This window comes from Anopheles stephensi, unplaced genomic scaffold, assembly GCF_013141755.1.
Source record: "Anopheles stephensi strain Indian unplaced genomic scaffold, UCI_ANSTEP_V1.0 ucontig424, whole genome shotgun sequence".
NCBI classification, from domain to species: Eukaryota; Metazoa; Arthropoda; class Insecta; order Diptera; family Culicidae; genus Anopheles; species Anopheles stephensi.
The window spans coordinates 245,013-265,788 of NW_023405374.1; the positions used below are offsets into that span (position 1 = coordinate 245,013).

General features: G+C 49.8%; 1 protein-coding gene across 1 annotated transcript; it reads left to right on the forward strand.

The window, feature by feature from the left end:
• Nucleotides 1-9,473: 9,473 nt before the first annotated feature.
• LOC118516987 lies at nt 9,474-11,758 on the forward strand. Its single transcript, XM_036062814.1, has 2 exons — nt 9,474-10,469; nt 11,566-11,758. The coding sequence occupies exons 1-2, from the start codon at nt 9,681-9,683 to the stop codon at nt 11,572-11,574; spliced, it is 798 nt and encodes a 265-aa protein (XP_035918707.1). The 5' UTR covers nt 9,474-9,680; the 3' UTR covers nt 11,575-11,758.
• The last annotated feature ends 9,018 nt before the right edge of the window (nt 11,759-20,776 follow it).

Genomic DNA, 20,776 nt, shown 5'->3' on the forward strand with positions numbered 1-20,776 from the left:
CGGATGAGCGGCATCCAGGTCCCACGATGTCTGCCACTGCCTGATGGTTGCCGAGTGCTCCAGCCGCTTGATGACCTCCTTGTCCATCAGCACCCGCCTCTGCAACGCCCGTTCATGCCTGGTATAGCACCGCGCGATCTCGTCCACCTGCAGGTGTAGCGGGACCAATCCAGCCAGCACTACCGCCGTGTCGTAGCCGACAGTGCGGAATGTCCTGGCGACACCTTTCGCCAAAGGTCGCTGCAGCTGCTCCAGTTTCCGCCTGCACCACTGGAGCTTCACCGCCTCCGCCCAGATGGGTGCCACGTATCGCACAACCGAGTCCACCACTGCTGCCAGCAGCCGACGTTTAGCCATCCTCGGTCCGGCGTGGTTGGAAATCACGCCGGTGGCCAGCTTCACCACACGGAGTGCCTTTGCGGTGGCCTTCTCGACGTGTGGCTTCCACGAGAGGTGGTCGTGAAGCATGACCCCAAGGTAGCGTATCGCCGGCTTCGAACGGACCTCGACACCGTTGATCACCACGGGCACCGCTGGGTGGCCCCGGCGCAGACTGGAGATGAGGACGATCTCCGTCTTTTCCGGGGCCAGCTGCAACCAATGTTGCTCCATCCAGGCGGCAATCGCTGCCACAGCTTCCTCCGCTACACCTGCCGCCTCCTCCGGTGTACACCCCTTGGCGAGTACTGCCAGGTCGTCCGCGAAGCCGATGACGGATGCACCTTCCGGCAGCTGCACTCCGAACACGCCGTCGTACAGGATATTCCACAGGGTGGGGCCCAGAATGGACCCCTGCGGAACACCTGCCGTTACTCGGCGTGTTACCGGACCGGAGCTGGTATCGTATGTCAGCTCACGGTCGGAGAAGTACTCCTGCAGGATGCTGCGAAGTCCTGAGGGCACTCCTTTGTTCTGCAGCGCCAGTGCTATGGCCTGTCAGTCTGCGGAATTGAACGCGTTACGGACGTCCAGAGCAACGACAAGGAGGCGGCGCTTGTCGCGTCTATTCGTTCGTCCGAAACTCATCGCAGATCTGGCGGCCTCCATCACCAGCCCAACCGCCTGAAGTGTCGACCGACCACTCCGAAAGCCGAACTGGTATTCGGAGAGGAGCGGCTCCGTCGGCATCTCAATGTGGTCGTTCAGGCGGTTAAGCAGTACTCGCTCGTACACCTTGCCGGGCGTGTCCAGCAACATCACCGGTCTCACCGATGACGGCTCGCCCGGGGGTTTTCCCGGTTTGGGAAGCAGCACCAGCTTCGCCTTCCTCCATTGCCGCGGGAAGCGGCCAGCATTCATCTGCTCCTGGAGGAGCCTCGCGAACGTCGTCGGATGCGCCCGGATGGCCGCCGAAAGGGCAGCGTTCGGCAGTCCATCCAGACCGGGCGCCTTCCGAGGATTCAGGCCAGCCGCGATGTCGCGCAACTCCTGCTCCGTCACTGGCCTGATGTTGACGCCGTCCGGTTCGATGGGAGGCCTGGCAACAGGGGGGTGGTTCGGGCACAGCGCGTCCACAATGCGCTGCAGAACGGCCGGATCGCGTTCTTGTGCGACGCGGCTCCCTCCGAGCCGTCGCAGGAGCTCCCCCTGCCACCTACCCGTCTCGTCATCCTCCAGGTGTTGCAGGAATTCGCTATACCGGTCCCGCTTGCTGGCCCGGATCTCCGCTGTCAGCAGCTGGCGGGCCTCCTGATGCCGTGCAGAAGCTGTTCTGCGGGCTACCGTGTCGCGGTACCCTGCTGTACCGTTCCCAAGCCAGGCGGCAGTTCTCCCGTAGCCTGCCAATATCTGGTGTCCACCAGTACGCCGGTCGTCCTGTGTGGCCGACTGACAGGGAAACCTCCGCCATGATTTCGCTGCACGCCCGGCTCAGGGTTCGAGTCAGGCCCTCAGGGTCCGTGGCCTCCTCCACGAAGTTGGCTGCCCGCAACGCGATGTCGAACAGCTCCCGGCTGAACTCCTTTGCCCGCCAGCGTCTGCCCGCTGCTCTCACTGCTGGTGCTGCTTCTGCTCCCGCTGAACTCCGGCTCGTTACCGCCGGCCTTTCCCCCACCTCGAAGCGGATGTACCGATGATCGCTGAATGTGTACGTTCCCAGCATCCTCCATTGCCTGTCGGGGTCCCCGACGAGGTCCTGCCTGCTGATGGTTGTGCTGGCGAAGGCGACGTTCACAATACTCGGGCGAGCGACGCCGTTCCCGAGGAAGGTGGCTTCCCTCCCCAGGTTCAGGACATCGAGCCCGAGACCCTCCGCTAGCTGTAGCAGTTCCTCGCCCTTCGTGTTAGTCCTGCTGCTGCCCCAGGCGCTATGCCAGGCGTTGAAGTCGCCGGCAAGCAACACTCGGGGGCGTCCTGAGGCGAGCACCTCAATGCGTTGCAGCATTTCAACAAACGGGGGGACCCCGATGCTTGGCGACGCGTAGCACGCTATGATTGTGACGCCTGCCACGTCCGCCGCCACGATGCCGGGAAAACTCGAGCTCCAAATCCGCTGAACCGGGTGGGAGTAACCGCTCGCGACAATGGCCACCAGCCTGTTGCGGTCCACCACCCAGTTTGCGTCCCCGTCCGGAACCGAATTCAGCTCGCACATCACCGTGACGTCCACCCGCTCCGTCCGAATTGTGTGGAGAGCCAGGTCCTGCGCACTCCGACTCCTGTTGGTGTTTACCTGCAGGACCTGGAGATGGCTCCCCACAGGCATGCTTAGCGGCGGGGGGGAAGGTTCGCTCCCCTGCAGCCGTGCGCTGCAATTCGATGTGGTCCTCCACACCGAATGCAGCTAACCGCACTGCTGCAGCTGGCCGCCCGATGGCCAGGAGCTCCGCATCGGATACAGCAGTTACTGCGATCGGGCCCGACGCAGTCCGCTGCCATGTGCCCCTCTCCAGGCACCGGAAGCAACGGCGCTTTGCCGCCTCCAGTCTGGGGGCCTCCTCCAGCCGACACGAGGAGTAATCGATCAGAAGGTGGTCTTTTTGGAGCAGGGCTTCAGCTTCCACTCGCGGTAGTTGCACTCGAGCCCGCTTTGTTGCATCTGCCCGCTCCTAGATGCGTAGCGAGGCCACCGCTGGCTCCTTGGCGAGTGCCGCCCTCAGCGCCTCCCTGATCGTATCCTCCTCCGTGAGGTTGTCCATGTTCTTCAGTACAACCTCCGCCATCTCCGTCAGGACCCTGGCGGATCCCAGTTCTCCAAGCGTGGACTGGATGCGGCTACACAGCGCCGCGGAGTCCATATCCCGCGCCAGCTCCATCCAAAGGTTCCCCTTCGGTGTCCGCTTCCCAATGCGGATGCAGTGCTAGACATCCTCCAGGGCCGGGCTCGTCTAGATGGGTCTGTACATCTCCGCGAAGGAGACCCCCGGTGCTGGGACCACCAGAATGGCGTCTGGTCGTCGTCTTTTCGTCCGCCGGTTCGCCTGTGCGGGGCGTTGGCTCTTAGCTGCAGGTTGCGGCCGCTGCCGCTGCTGAGGTGCAGCTGGAGGCTGGGCATTTTGCCGCTTCCCAACAACCTGCCATCCACCTACCACGGCATCACGGTAGGATTGTTGCTGCTGCCGCCTGGTTTCCGGTGCCGGAAAGTCGTTCGGCTGCAGGGGCTGGGACCGTTGCCAATGCCCGTTCCTCGCCCTCGTCTGCTTCTCTTCCTCTTCGATTTCTCTTCGCAGCTGCTCCTGCAGTTCCAGCATGCGATGCTGGGCAGGACCCTGCGACTGGCGTGCCTCGGCTCTCTCCCTCTGCTTGGAGCGCCTGAGTGTCCTTTTGCTGGGTTTGGACTTGGAAGAGGCTTGGTTTCCCAAGCGCACGCCAGTCGCTGAATCCTCCAGCTGCACGACGGTACGCACACCCGTACGATATATTTGGAGCTCCGCTCGGAGCCTCGCATTTTCCGCCTCGCTCTTTTGGTACAAAGCGGTAAGCTCCTCGAGCTTCTCCAAGACCCGCTCGTACAGACGCGCCTGTCTGTCCGACGCATCTGCAGACGGGAAACTGGTATGCTGCGATGCGGCTGGTGCCAGCATCTCGGGAGACGCGGATCTCCTTGGCGACGGCGTCGGGGCGGGGGCGGTTGGCTTCCGCGCTCCCTCGTCCGGCTCTTCCGGTGTCTCCGACGGTTTCCTCGGGGCTGGCTTGGGTGCCCCCGGCGAGCTCCGTACTGACGACAGCGTCCCTGGCGACAACTCCAGGGGTGTCATCACGACGCGCGGAGACAGTCTCCGCTTTTTCGGCTTGATGATCTCGGGGACCACCTCCACCGAATCATCACTTTCCACCTCCGACATAGTGCTGCTGCCCGGTTCGTCGTTTTGTCCAGCGTTGAACTCACTGGACACGTGCGCCTGGCCGGTATGCAGCCCGCATTGGTTTATAGCACGCTTGTTCTCAGTGCGGAGCTTTTGGTTCGTTTCTCCGGAGAAACTTCCGCTAGTGCCCCATAGAGGGCGCTGGTGGCACTAGGGGGGGGGGGAATTCTCCCAAGACAACAACCGGGATGACCGGTGGTGTGCCCACTGTCCAGACGTCAAACCAAGGCCACGTTCACGTGCCCTTAGCACGTGGTATTCGCTTGCTGGTCTAACGCACTTTTCCACTCTTTTTTTGCACTGAATGTTTTTCCCGCGTTGGGGGTAATGTTTGTATCACTAGTTTTAGCTCCTGTCCGTAATAAAATACACTGCACAGCGGCTGCGGGCTCCCCTTCAACCGCACCGAAAGGGAGCGCTACGCTCGCACGCACTTACAGCACCACACACGCACCCTTCGTGGCCACACGCACCGGTGCACGACGCAATGTTTGTGTGCCAATTAACAACGTTTTTCCACTTTTTTCACAAAAACTTCACGGTGTTGGCGCAAAATATATGTTCGTACACGTTTCGAACACTTTTGCACCGTCAATAAGTAAGTTTTTTTTCGTAAAAAACACTATAATCACAAGGAGCTCACGGAAGGCGTCCGCTTACTACCTTTGACAGTTCGTCTCGCAAGCTCCACTTCTTTTTTTTTTTCATGCCACGTGTTTATTCATTAGAATCCATTTTTTGTTGCGGTAGTACATATCATTTTACAATAAAACGGATACAGAACGTGCATGAACAAACATTGGGTAACAAATAACAAATAAACAAACTCCATTGCCGGCAGCCTTCCCGGCGAAGGCGTAGCCACCGGCGGCAATGGCGTCCCTCGCTACATCAAGTGAGGGCCCGCGCCCCGCCTATCTATTCGACGTCACGACATTTAACAAAAATGACGGAAACGAACGCTACTCCTATTACAAACGAAGCGGGCGTGACCGCAGCTCGCCATTTCTCCTCTTCCCTGATGCTTACGCTAACATTAGAAATGCAAGGACGCACATGCAAACATTTATATATATACACAGACACTCTCCCTCTCACGATTGGACGGCACAAACATCCGCACCAAGCGTAGACGACAAAATGACGATCCTAACACATATAGAGTACTCGCACGCTACTGGTCGGGTACGAACGTACGCACAAAGCGGAGAACGCAAAGTGCCGATCGTACCCGAACCGAGCGTGCACGCTCTCTTTCCTCTTTGTTGTGCGAGTACAACGACCGCACAAAGCAGAGACGGCAAAATGCCGGTGCTCGCCCGGTCGTTTCTCGCGCGCTCTCTCATTGGTGTGTCGTTTCGGCCTAGACCGTCGACGTAGGACCTCAATGGCGGTCCGCTTTCTTGGTTGGCCCATCGTAGGGCTTACTCCTCCTATGATTTCGACAGCGCATTCGACCCGAACGCAATGGCGGCAATATACCGGCGCGTCATTGGGCGCGGTATTCTATTGCCGCTGGTTCCGCCTTTGCCTACGACGAAGTGAACTTCGGCCGATGGCGGATCTCGTTCGGGTCGAAACGGGCGTTGTATCTCCGGTACTCCCCGCTATCGGTTCGCTCCTCTGCAGCCGTGCGCTGCAATGCGGTGCGGTCCTCCACACCGGATGCAGCTAACCGCACTGCTGCAGGTGGCCGCCCGATGGCCAGGTTCTCCGCATCGGATGCAGCAGTTGCTGCGGTCGGGCCCGACGCAGTTTGCCGCCATATGCCCCCTCTCCAGGCACCGGAAGCAACGGCGCTTTGCCGCTTCCAGTCGGCCCTCTCCCACATCCGCAACGAGGCCACCGTTGGCTCCCTGGTGAGTGCCGCCCTCAACGCTTCCCGAATTGTGTCCGCTTCGGTGAGGTTATCCACGTTCTTCAACAGTACCTCCGCCATCTCAGTAAGGACCTTGGCAGACCCTAGCTCCCCCAGCGTGAATTGGATGCGGCGACACAACGCTTCGGCATCCACATCACGTGCCAGCTCCATCTTCAGGTTTCCTTTTGGGGTCCTTTTCCCGATGCGAATATGCTTCTGGTCCTCCTGCAGGGCCGGGCTCGTCCGGATGGGCCTGTAGATCTCCGCAAAGGAGACCCCCGGTGCCGGAACCACCAAGATAGCATCTGGTCTTCGGCGTCGGGCCCGTCGGTTCGCCTGTGCAGGGCGTTGGCTTGGTGCTGCAGGTTTCGGCTGTTGCCGCTGCTGAGTTGCGGCTGAAGGCTGAGCTATTTGCCGCTTCCCTGCCACCTGCCATCCGGATACCAAGGCATCCCGGTACGACTGTTCCTGCTGCCGACTGGTTTCCGGTGCCGGAAGGTCCCGCGGCTGCAAGGGGTTGGGGTCGCTGCCCATGCCCGTCTCTCGCCTGTGCTTGCCGTTGCTCTCCCGCAATTTCCCGCCGCAGCTGTTCCTGCATCTCCAGCAGGCGATGCTGGGCAGGACCCAGCGACTGGCGTGCTTCGGCTCTCTTGCGTTGTTTAGTGCGCCTAATCGTCCTTTTGCTGGGCCCGGATTTGGACTTGGAAGTCGCTTGGTTTCCCAAGCGCACGCCAGTCACTGAGTCCTCCAGCTGCTCAATGGTTCTAACGCCCGTGCGATTGATTTCCTGCTAATGGCGGAGTCTCGCGTTCTCCGCCTCGCTTTTCTCCCACATCGCGGTAACCTGCTCCAGCTTCTGCATAATCTTCTCGAAGCGACGCATGAAGTCATTTGCAGGCGGTGATGGTTGCGCTTCTCGTTCCACGGAAAAAGTTTCTTCAGTTTCCTCTACCGACGGCGATGCGGCTGGCGCCAGCATCTCGGGAGATACCGATCTCCGTGGTGACGGTGTGGGGGCGGGGGCGGGGGCGGTCCTCTCTCACGCTCCCGCATCCGACTCTCCTGGTGTCCCTGGCGTTCCCCTCGGGGGCAAGCTCCACTTCTTGTGGTGCCCTTCCGTCAATTCCTTTAAGTTTCAACTTTGCAACCATACTTCCCCCAGAACCCGATTTTGGTTTCCCGGAAGCTACTGAGAGCACCGAATGTAGTAGCATCTCCCAATTGCTGATTGGCATCGTTTTCGGTTAGAACTAGGTAAACTAGAAATAGGTTACGGTTAGATCTAGGGCGGTATCTAATCGCCTTCGATCCTCTAACTTTCGTTCTTGATTAATGAAAGCATCCATGGCAAACGCTTTCGCTTCAGTTGGTCCTATGCCCCCAACTACTTCTGTTAATTACCTCTGGGTCTATACAAAACCAACCAAAAGACTCAGACCGAGGTCATGTTCCATTATTCCATGCAAGATTATTCTCGGCCAACGCCAACCCTGGGCGGGTGTGGACGCTTTTGTACTAGCCTGCTTGAAGCACTCTAATTTGTTCAAGGTAAATGGGAGCTGCCCGGGCACCACCTAACGGCTCGGGACGTGCCCGACCGATCACGAGGTTGACGCCCAGGCACACCATTGTGAGTCGCAGCCGCGAGCACGTGCACGAACGTATCCGGCGTGTGCCGGGCGCCCGCGGCGGTCTGGACGGGGAATCAACATCGAACGTTTTAACCGCAACAACTTTAATATACGCTAGTGGAGCTGGAATTACCGCGGCTGCTGGCACCAGACTTGCCCTCCACTTGATCCTTATTGAAGGATTTATGCTCAATTCATTCCAATTATGGACCATCGTTAGAGAGGTCCATATTGTTATTTCTAGTCACTACCTCCCCGTGCCGGGATTGGGTAATTTACGCGCCTGCTGCCTTCCTTGGATGTGGTAGCCATTTCTCAGGCTCCCTCTCCGGAATCGAACCCTGATTCCCCGTTACCCGTCGCAACCATGGTAGTCCTCTACACTACCATCAATAGTTGATAGGGCAGACATTTGCAAGATCTGTCGTCGGTCAAGCGACCTTACGATCGGCATCCTTATCCAGACTTCAACTGGATCGCCGAACTGGAACAGACGGCGATTGGTTTTACTAATAAGTGCACCAGTTCCACCGCCCGCAAGCGGACAGCGGTCCCGGCATGTTGCATGTATTAGCTCTGGCTTTCCCACAGTTATCCAAGTAACTGATGCGTGGATGATCTTGTGAATTATGGCTGTTGTACTGAGCCTTATGCGGTTTCACATTCATTTATGTTTGTACTTAGACATGCATAGCTTAACCTTTGAGACAAGCGTTTACTACTGGTAGGATCAACCAGAATTCATCTTCCACACTCACTTGCTTGTTCGACTTAATTTTGTTTACCAGGGCACCAGTCGCAGACCCGAGCTACGTACACCACCAGGTGAAACAAAGGCGGTGTTGTGCACACCGTTGTTGACCTGCGGCAGCACGCCGGCTCCGCAAGGTCAACACACCACACGAGCAAAGGAAATCGAGGCTAGAGTGCCAAATTATCCACGTAAACCGTACACACTTTGACGTACCGAGGCGTTGAACCCCGCACGTCCCGAACTAGACCGGACAAGGCTCGCATACGCGCTGGATTTACTGCGGCTCCCTGAAGGTTCCCCGAAAAGTAGCGCAATGTATCAGTTAGAGGCACGGCGGTCCTCACTATTCCTGACTGCCATTGGCTACTACCCGAAGAGTAACGCAATGTATCAGGTAGAGGCACGGCGGTCCTCACAATTCCTGATTGGCATTGGCTACTCGCACTCTTGGGATATCCCGAACTTTGCTAAGATGGTTCTGCCTCCAGAGGAGGCTTATGAACCACTTCGTATCATTTCTTACACCGAACCATGGAAGCGCGAGATTGCTCCCGGACCTCTAATCACCTTACATTTTCGTTTCGTTTCCGTACACAACGATGAGCTAATTCAATTTGTTTGTTCGTCTGGCGAACGTTTGAATGCGGAATTACCGCGGTACTTCCAGCCGGGTATGGCTGCCGTACGACCTACAGGATAGATCATCGAACCACTTTTCGTGCATATTGTCCGTCGAGGGTATCACTTTGATACCCCCAACAGACCTTTGGACACAGCCTTACTACTCCTTGGAGCAGCCATCAGAGAACCATATTGTAGGAACAGACGATTATGGAACGCTTTTCGTTCTTTGAACACCTCCTATAACTTGTATGGCGACTTCGGGGACCTTCATTTCGTACTCAGTTTGTACCCCTATTCATCCAGGGTATCGCTGTGTGTCATAGCTGTCAAATGACAGCAGGCAATAAAAGGCAGTCGGGGATTGAAGCGCAAGCAGAACACACGTGTGGATTCCTCTTGTTCCGAAATACAACAGTTGGCGACGAGGCTGAACCAGTTCATGGAAGAGGAAAAGAAAAAAAAACAGTGTTTGTTCAAGTCTACCCGTAGAGGAAAAGTTTATCAAAATGAATAATCCGACTCATAATGTCTACATTGAACCATACAACAAAGAAGTGTTATCATGGAAGAGATGGGTAAAACGGTTGGAGACAGCAATGGAGATGATGGATTTGCAGCCGGAGAAAAAGAAACCAGTGCTCTTGCATTACATGGGTATGGAATGCTACAACACCCTGTGTGATTTAGCCTTACCCAAAGAACCGGAAGGTTTGACCTACCAGGAAGTAGTGGATAAATTAACTTCCCATTACGAACCCAGACCATTGGAAATGGTAGAATTGTTCAAATTTTGGCAACGAAAACAGCAAGAAGGTGAAACGGTTGCGGAATACGCCAAAGTGCTCCAGAAAGAAGCAAGATTTTGTGGGTTCGCCGAATACCTGAACAAGGCGTTAAGAAACCAATTTGTCTTCGGATTGCAAAACAAAGCCATGCAAACCAGGCTGTTGGAAGAGAAGGAGCTTACATGGGAAAAGGCAACCACATTGGCATCAGCTATGGAAGCAACGCAACAAGGAATAGGCATTGTGAGACATGAAGCAGCCGCAGCCGAAGTGAAGTTCGTAGAAAAATCTCAGAAGCCGGAGCTAAAACAAAAGAACTACAAGCCAGCATCGCTGAAATGCTATAGATGTGGTAGTGATGGGCACATGGCAAACATGTGCAGACATGCCACTACTACTTGTTTAAAGTGCAAAAAGGTTGGACATTTGCAGCGTGTGTGTCGAAACAACACGAAGAAAAAGGTTAATGTCGTCGAGGAAATTCACGACAGCGAGGAGGAAGAAGAAGAGGTAAATACAGTTGTAGTGAGGAACATAAAAAGTGAAGATTCTGTATATGCACCAAAAATATTTTTGGACTTACTAGTGAACAAACAAGTGATTAAATTCGAAATAGATACGGGATCCCCAGTTTCAATTATCAACCTTCAAGATAAACTTAAGTGGTTTAAAGATTATTTAATGTTGCCGTCAAAAATAAGATTGAGCAGTTATTGTGGAAAGGAAATTGAATTATAAGGAACCATTTTGATCGAAGTAGGAATAGGAAACACAAAAACAAAACTCAGATTATTTGTTGTAAATTCTAATAGACGCCCTTTATTGGGACGAGAGTGGATGCAGTCCTTAAAGTTGAATTGGAATGAAATTTTACTCACCCGAAAGGTACTAGTGAAATCAATCGGCACACAATCGGAAGAAGTGAAAGAAAAGCTTATGGAAAAATTTCCAAGAGTATTTGAAGAAACAGTAGGCAGAATAACAAATATGCAAGCTTCACTTGTTTTAAAACAGAACGCTAGACCAGTTTTTCTTAAATCACGAACCTTACCTTTCGCGTTAAAGGAACTAGTAGAAACAGAAATAAATAAGCTAGTACAACAAGGAATATGGACAAAAGTAAATCAAAGTGAGTGGGCCACTCCTATTGTTCCAGTTAAGAAAACTGGAAATAAAATAAGACTATGTGGTGACTACAAACTAACGGTGAATAAACATTTGTTAGTAGATGAACACCCATTACCTACAATAGAAGAGCTGTTTGCAAACATGGCTGGTGGAAAAAAATTTACGAAGCTAGATCTAGCTCAAGCCTACTTGCAAATGGAAGTCCATCCACAAAGTCAGGAAATCCTAACATTAAATACGCATATGGGACTGTTCAAACCTAACAGATTGATGTATGGGGTTGCTTCGGCACCAGCTATTTTTCAAAGGCAAATCAGTTCAATACTCCAAGACATACCTGGAGTGTCTGTTTTTCTAGATGACGTAAAAATAACAGGATCCAATGACGAAATGCATATGCAAAGACTAACTGAAGTTTTAAAAAGATTTGACGAAAACAACATAAGAATAAATGTAAAAAAATGTTTCTTTTTTGCAGATAGTATAGAATACTGCGGGTATGTAATCGACAAACAAGGAATACATAAGATGGAATCAAAAATAGAAGCCATACAGAAGATGCCAAGGCCAAAAGATCAGGATCAAGTGCGTGCTTTTATGGGACTAGTGAACTATTATGGAAGATTTTTGCCGAACTTAAGTACTTACATGTATCCAATTAACAACCTACTTGTTGCGTATGCAACAAACGCGAGCCGTTTTTGAAGTTTTTTAATACTAAATCCATTTATTTAACTAATACGTAGCACAATAAAGGAAAAAAACTCAAAAATAGTGGCCTTAGCGTCCTTTGCTTTCAATGCCTCTCTCGCTACTCACTTTCTGTCCGCTTTCTCAGTCCCCGTTTACACGTTGTCATGTGATCTGACCTGTTTATGTCTTTTCGTTCGAGGATTCAATTAGCTCACAATCTACCGATACATGTTCCATATCGCTAGCAGCGTCAACACCCCCACCCGTAACGTCCCTCGTGTCCTAACGAAGGACTTACTGAATCTCTAAAGCTGCTAGATGTATAACCGCTCGTCTTATGATCTTGTTATTTGCTAGCTTTACATCTGCCTGTCTCACTCTATTGTCCTTTCCCTTTATCGTTTCGACCACTCTACCTCTCAACCACTCGGCTCTATTCTTACCATCGACAACGAACACTAGATCACCGATTTTTAGTTCCTTTTGATCTTCGAACCATTTGCTCCTCTGGTTTATGGACGACAAATATTCCTTTGTCCATCGTTCCCACATCCTATCAGCTAAGTATTGCGAGCGTTTGAATTGATTCCTAAGGCTCTCTGTTAAACTATAAGATTTGCAAACCGCAGTACATGATCCTGGCGCTCTCAAGAATTGATTAGGGGTTAGTGATTTTGGTTCTAACGAGTCTTCCGGCAAATACGTTAAGGGACGAGAGTTAATCATTTCACATGCTTCTGCCAACGTGGTGAGCAGGATTTCATCCGTTAGTACCCTGTTGTCCCCCAGCACCCGCATCGCTTCCTTCACCGATCGCACCATCCTCTCCCACACGCCGCCCATGTGTGGAGTTCCCGGTGGAGTGAAGTGCCACGATGTTGAGGCCGAGATAACCTTTTCGGCACACTCGTAGAATATCCGGTCAATCCGTTGTAGTTCGTTATCCGCACCTCTAAAACATGTGGCGTTGTCAGAAAAGATGTCATCCGCCTTCCCGAATTTGCTCTCGAACCGCCTAATCGCCATCAGACACGACTGGGTTGATAGAGTATGAACGACTTCGAGATGTACCGCTCTTATGGTAAGACAAGTGAAAACTGCCACCCACCGCTTTTCTTTACGACGCCCCACGGTGACTTCTAATGGACCGAGATAATCGATCCCCACTGCGCTGAATGGACGAAGACTGGGTGTCGATCTTTCAACTGGTAGCGGCGCCATTCTCGGAGTAAAAGGTTTACACTTGTAGACTCTACACCAAGTGCACTGACGACGTACCTCCTTGATGGCAGCTCGATGTTTCGGGATCTTAAACCGTTGTCGCATCTCGTTTAGCACAGTCTCACTGTTAGCATGACCAAACGACTCATGATAGTGTTGCACGATCCTTTTCGTTATTTCGTGTTGTCTCGCCAGAATGATCGGATACCGTTGGTCGAATGGAAGGTCGCGATTGTTGATGAGCCTGCTCTCCATTCGCATCACTCCATTCTCGTCTAACACCGGAGAGTATTTGTACACAACACTCTTCTTCTTAATCTTCCGTGCCACTACCGAGCTGTCGAGGTTGGCGTGCAGTATATCCATCTCCTCCGGGAACGATTCCCACTGCGATTGCCTAATCAGGTGGATCTCAGCTCTCTCTAACTCCTCCTTTTCTAGTGGTACTTTTCTTGCTTTAAATGTCGCTTTTAGATTTGTCGAAAGCTTTCCAGTTGCTTCTATGGTGTGGATTGCTTGCTTATCTCTCTTTCTAACACAGTTGTCTACGAATCGGATGACATATGCCATAACACGAACCAGTCGTTGCCAGGTTGGTAGCTGTTGCGATGTGATTACTGAATGAAATAGGACTATTTTCCGAGTGTCTTCTTCGGTACTTTCTATCTCACCGTCAGCCACAGGCCAATGCTCTTCAGGCTCGTACAAAAATGCTGGACCGCTGAACCATTCTCCATACATTTCTAAAGGAGGACCTTTCCCCCACTTGGTCATAACATCGGCAATATTCAGCTTAGTTGGCACCCATCTCCAGTCTTTTTTGTTGGTTAACTCCCATATTTCTCCAATTCGGAAGGCTACAAATTGGACGAATCTATGTTGCTCCGAATTGATCCAGCTGAGAACCGTCTTGGAATCTGACCAGAAAGTGCATTTGTCGATCTTCAATGAATGGGTCTCTAGAATGGTGTGACTAATACGAGCGCCCAATACCGCAGCCATTAGTTCCAGTCGAGGAATCGTTTGTCTCTTCAACGGTGCAACTTTACTTCGAGACATAACGAGTTTGCAACGTACTGTGCCTTCAGCCTGTATTCGGAGATACGCTACACACCCGTATGCGTGTTCACTGGCGTCAGTAAATACATGGAGTTCAACCGATTCTATGGCATCTGAATGTGTTGTGTCAAGGTAGCATCGAGGTATTCGTATAGTTTTTATGTTCTCGAGAAGCTCTATCCATCTGTGCCACAATATTACCGCCTCCTTATTTATCTCATCATCCCAATCACATTTTGACCTCCAGAGATGTTGAATAAGAATCTTGCCGTGGATGGTGAACGGCGAGATCAGACCAAGAGGATCGTACAATCCCATAACACAACTGGTAACAATTCTCTTCGTAGGCGTTACACCATCCTCAACGTATGGCCTTAAACTGTCTCGCATCGATGTTGAGAAGGAAAGCATATCCTCTGTAGGGTCCCATATAACACCTAACACTCTTTCGTGCAATGTCTCTTTGTCTTTGTTGAAGTGTATTGGGCCCACGTCCGTGTTCTCGCCAAGCTGTTCCAGGAATTCTTTCGAGTTGGAAACCCAGTTACGGATTTCAAAGCCTCCTTTACGATGCACCAGGGTGACTTCTTTTGCTAGTTTCAGCGCTTTCTCTACCGTATCGGTACTGTCAAAGTAGTCGTCTACATAGTGACGCTTTATTATCGCTTCTGCCGCTTGGGGAAATTGATCTTGATACTCACAGGCATTTCTATTCTTCACAAATTGCGCTGAGCAAGGGGAACATGTCGCACCGAAGGTGGCTACGTCCATCACATAAATACCAAAGGGCTCGTTTGGAGATTTTCTGAACACAAATCTTTGAGACTGCTTGTCCTCCGAGCGTATCTGAATCTGGTGAAACATTTCACGCAAGTCTCCGCCAAACGCAATTCTCTTTTCCCGGAAACCTGTGATAACCTGCATAAGCGGCACGAGTAGATCAGGACCTTTAAGCAACTCGGTGTTTAGAGATACTCCTTTCACGGTTGCAGCTGCATCCCATACGACTCTCACCTTGCCAGGTTTCTTGGGATTCACCACTACGTTGATCGGCAAATACCAGACGTTTTTGGACGGAGTATCACGCAACTCTTCTGGTGTAATACGATGTGCATAACCCTTTCTCTGATACTCTTCGATTTGCTGGCATAAGTTGTTGTGTAGCTCAGGGGTTTTCTTCAGCTTCGTTTCGAGTTGCTTAAAACGTCTCACTGCCATGGAGTAGCTTTCAGGAAAACTGCGTTCATTTTCTTTCCACAATAGGCCGGTCTCAAATCGTTCACCCACTCGTTTCGTTGTTTCTTCTAGCAACTCCTTAGCTCTTTTGTTCTCGGCAGAGTCATTTGGTATCGTTATCACAGATTCTTCCAGCTTGTAATGTTCTCTTATTAGCAAATCAAGGTCTTCGTTGGTCACGCTATGATACCCGATGTTGTTTTTGGTCGCACCAGACTTTGTATACCCGTAAACAGACCAACCCAACTTCGTTTTCACAGCAATAGGATCGCTTTCCTCTCCGGAGACTACTTCTAAGGGCGTGAACAAATGGATGTTGTTGAGTCCCACCATGATCTCGGGTCTGCCTTGGTATGATTCGATGGGAATTTTTCTTAAATGCGCGTACCGTTCTTTCAATTTTTCCCGATCTACACTTTGATGTGGTAGCTCTAGCCTTTCAACCGTTCGTGCGTCTTTTAGCGTCTCTTGCTTTGCTGAGCCTACAGATGATATTGTCAGATTCAGCCTTTGCGATTTGTCCTCTACTCTCTCAATGCCAGCAGTCCATCGCAGGGTGAGCTTCTCAGGAACGCCGCCAGCTCCGAGACGCTCCACCAATTGACGCTCTACCAGCGTTATAGACGCTCCTTCATCAAGAAAACAAAGAACGGTTAGTATGGTTCCATTATGATGGACATTTACCGGAACGACACGGAACAGCATACAGTCATTTGCATTTACATGCGCACTAATACCGTCAACCAATTTAGATCCTACCTGATCGTGTAGAAGGGGGTGGTGCATTTGGTCGCAATCACCTACGTTGCATCTCTTTGGTGCGAAGCACCTTCCTTGATGTCCGTTGAGACACAATCTACACAGACTGTACTTCGCCACAAAGTCTTGCCGCTGTCTTGTTGTCCATTCCTTAAACACCGTGCAATTGCGTAGACGATGATCCGTTGCTTCACATGCAAGGCATGGCTTTCTCCCTTGTTGTGCTGGCGTTGTCTGATGATGGCCTACCGTTTCCCTTCTGCGAGTGTCCTTTGGTTGCGATGATAGGGACATGTAGTTACCGAGATCCAAAGTGGTGTCGAGAACTTCGGTCACCACCTCGTCAAGGAAGTCGGTTAGCGTTCGCAGCGATACGGATCCATGACCTCTCTTAAATCGTGACCAGGCCCGCTTGTCTGCGTCTGGGAGCTTATCGACCAGCTCCTGAATAAGCAACGGGTTGTGTAGATGGTCTTTCAACTGGGCTGCTTCGAGATGTTCACACAACTCTTCGACGGCGTTGCTAAACGGCAGGAAGCTGGTTAGATCCGACGCCTTCGGAGCCTTTACTTCACGAACTTTCTTTAACAAGCTATGCAAGATAAGCTCAGGTCTTCCGTACACTTGCACCAGCTTCTCGATCACTCGCGGAACGGATTCCGCCGTTATCAACCTTCCGCGAACCAGTTCTAAGGCAGGTCCTTTCAGGCATTCTTGAAGCCGCACAAGATTCTCGTTATTCGTGAAGCCACACGATTTGTTCGAGGCTAGAAAGGCGCCGTAGAATCTTGGCCAATCCTGTGGTTTGCCATTGAACTCAGGAAGCTTCTGAGAAATGCCGTGTCGAGCACGCCTTTGTTCCTTAGTTGGTTGCACGTCCACACTTGTTGGTTCTACTTCTTCTTCTTCCTCACTAGAACTATCACTTTCCGATGAAGATACCGCCACTTGCACAGTTTGTTTCTTCACATTTCCATGTGCCTTTTTTGCGCTGCGAGTCACACGACGAGTTGGAGTTGTAACCCGGAACGATAGCTTTTTCTTTGAAAGGTTCTTTTGCCCAACACTATCGGCCTCGTGGCCGCCCTTTGTGGGTTTCTTCGATGGTCCTTTCTTCTCAGGCGTCACTTCACTCACACCAACACTACCGGCATCATGGTCGCTCGTTGACGCCTGATCCTCCATTTTGTTTTGTATGGTCTTTGTACGGAATCCACGCAGCCGTACTTTATTACCGAGTAGCACCTGAGGTCTTTACCGGTTAATACAAGATCACACGCGTTCTTTTATCGCACATACACACACTGTTTCATACGTCGCACCGTATCTTTCTGTTGTAGCACGAAAAGCGCTTTTGTTCTTATAGCGTGTTCCCACGCGTTCCCGGTCTCTGTCACACACCACAATGATGTCTCTGCTGCGGATATTGCATCACAATATCGACACTATTTTTGAGAATTTTGTTGCGTATGCAACAAACGCGAGCCGTTTTTGAAGTTTTTTAATACTAAATCCATTTATTTAACTAATACGTAGCACAATAAAGGAAAAAAACTCAAAAATAGTGGCCTTAGCGTCCTTTGCTTTCAATGCCTCTCTCGCTACTCACTTTCTGTCCGCTTTCTCAGTCCCCGTTTACACGTTGTCATGTGATCTGACCTGTTTATGTCTTTTCGTTCGAGGATTCAATTAGCTCACAATCTACCGATACATGTTCCATATCGCTAGCAGCGTCAACACTACTAAAAAACAAGACAAATTTTAGGTGGAATACAGAGTGTGAAAAGGCCTTTAACTGGGTAAAGTCAGAAATACAGTCTGAGAGAGTATTGGTACACTACGATAGTACCCTTCCATTAATATTAGCTGTAGATGCTTCACCGTATGGAGTAGGTGCTGTTCTTAGCCATATCATGCCTGACAAGAAAGAACGTCCGATACAATATGCATCCCAAACACTCTCAAGCACACAACAAAAATATACTCAAGTGGATAAGGAAGCGTACGCCATAATATTTGGAGTTATATATTATAGATACTTGTACGGAAGAAAGTTCATATTAGAAACTGATAACAAACCAGTATCACAAATATTCTCACCAAACAAAGGTCTTCCTACGTTATCGGCATTACGAATGCAACACTACGCAGTGTTCTTACAATCTTTCGACTTCGAAATCAGACATAGACCTTCGCAAGATCATGCAAATGCGGACGCGATGTCACGACTTCCACTTTCAAACAAGGGAAATGACTTAACAAGCAAAGAAATAGATGAAATTGAAATTAATCAGATATAAACATTACCAGTAACTTTGAAAGAATTGAAGGAATGTACAGAAAAAGATGACACAGTACAAATACTCATGGAAGGTTTAAGGACTGGCAGAACAGTAGAAAAGGAAAATCGTTTTGGAATAGATCAGGAAGAATTCACTTTACAAAGCGGATGTTTGATGAGAGGGTCAAGGGCATACGTACCACCTCCCTTAAGAACAAAAGTATTACAAGAATTGCATACAGGACATTTTGGAATTTGTAGAATGAAATCAATGGCCAGAGCATATTGTTGGTGGCATAAAATAGATGAAGATATAGAAAAATTATCTAAACAATGCATTGGATGTGCGAAAGTTAGAAAAGATCCACCAAAAATTTCAACGCATATCTGGGAAAGACCAACAGTTCCATTTCATAGAGTTCATGCGGATTATGCAGGGCCGTTTCAAGGATGCTATTTCCTCATTTTAGTTGATGCGTTTAGTAAGTGGCCTGAGGTAAAAATAACTAAAGACATGAACACTGAAACAACAATAGAAAAAATGAGAGAAATTTTCTCTACGTTTGGTTTGCCATCCACATTAGTAACAGATAGAGGAACACAATTTACATCTGAAAGCTTTCAATCATTTTTAAAAGCAAATGGGATTGTCCATAAAATGGGAGCGCCATATCATCCAGCAACAAATGGGCAGGCTGAAAGATATGTACAGACGATTAAAGAAAAGATTAAGGCTTTGAATTGCAAGACTTCTGAAATATCTAAGCAACTGCAAAATATACTTATGATATATAGAAAAACGGTGCATCCATCTACGGGAGAGAGTCCATCAATGTTGATGTTAGGAAGGCAGATCAGATCTCGTATAGATGTTATGTTACCGCCTAAGGAGAAAGAGTACTCCACGTATGAGGAAAAACCTACAAAAAGATCATTCAACCCACAAGATAGAGTAACTGCAAGAAATTTCGTACCGAATAAAGAGAGATGGGAATTCGGTACAATTAAAAGTAAAATTGGTAAATTACATTATGAAGTCGTATTAGATGATGGAAGAATTTGGAAAAGACATGTAAATCAATTAAGGCCAGGACCCGAAAAAAATCAATTCGAAACAAGATTTACATGCCCAGAAACAGAAGTAGAAGAACGAGAAAGCACGGATAGTGACATGGTATTACCAAATGATGATCATGGTAAGACCTCGTCCACAGATAATCACGAAGCAAGAGATAATACATTGCGAAGATCTATAAGAATAAGAACATTACCAGCTAAATTACGTTAAGTTTAAACATTGTTTAAGAACCCATAAATAAATCTTTGTAAAGGGGAGGAAAGTTGTCATAGCTGTCAAATGACAGCAGGCAATAAAAGGCAGTCGGGGATTGAAGCGCAAGCAGAACACACGTGTGGATTCCTCTTGTTCCGAAATACAACACTGTGATACCCCCAACAGACCTTTGGACACCGTCTTACTACTCCTTAGAGCAGTCATTAAAGAACCACATAGTATTAACAGCCGAATATGGAACCCTTTTCGTACTTTGGACACCTCCCATAACTTGTATGGCGACTATGGGGACCTTCATATCTTGCTCAGTTGGTACCCCTATTCATCGAGGGTATCGCTGTGATACCCCCAACAGCCCTTTGGACACCGTCTTACTACTTCCTAGAGCAGTCATTTAAGAACCAAATAGTAGGAACAGCCGATTATGGAACCCTTTTCGTTCTTTGGACACCTCCTATAACTTGTATGGCGACTATGGGGACCTTCATTTCGTACTCAGTTGGTACCCCTATTCATCGAGGATATTGTTTTGATATTCCTTACAGACCTTTGGACACAGTCTTACTACTCCTTTGAGCAGTCATTAAAGAACCACATAGTATTAACAGCCGAATATGGAACCCTTTTCGTTCTTTGGACACCTCCCATAACTTGTATGGCGACTATGGGGACCTTCATATCTTGCTCAGTTGGTACCCCTATTCATCGAGGGTATCGCTGTGATACCCCCAACAGACCTTTGGACACCGTCTTACTACTTCCTAGAGCAGTCATCAAAGAAAAAAATAATAGGAACAGCCGAATATGGAACCCTTTTCGTTCTTTGGATACCTCCTAAAATTTGTATGGCGACTTCGGGGACCTTCATTTCGTACTCAGTTGGTACCCCTATTTCGGTCTTTGGACACCTCGTCTTACCCGTATAACTCACTTTGGTTCCACTTATTTGCTTGATATCTCATCGTGAACCCGTTTTTCGTACACCGTACACACCTAGGAACACCACATATGTGATTTCCTTGCGATCGTGAAGGTTTGAAATTGTTCGATTTTTGGTCCTAGAAATTCATGAACGGTGGGGGACCAAAATTTTTCATAGAGAAAAATTTTCACCGTTTGACCAAAAAACCTTCTTTTCGTACATGC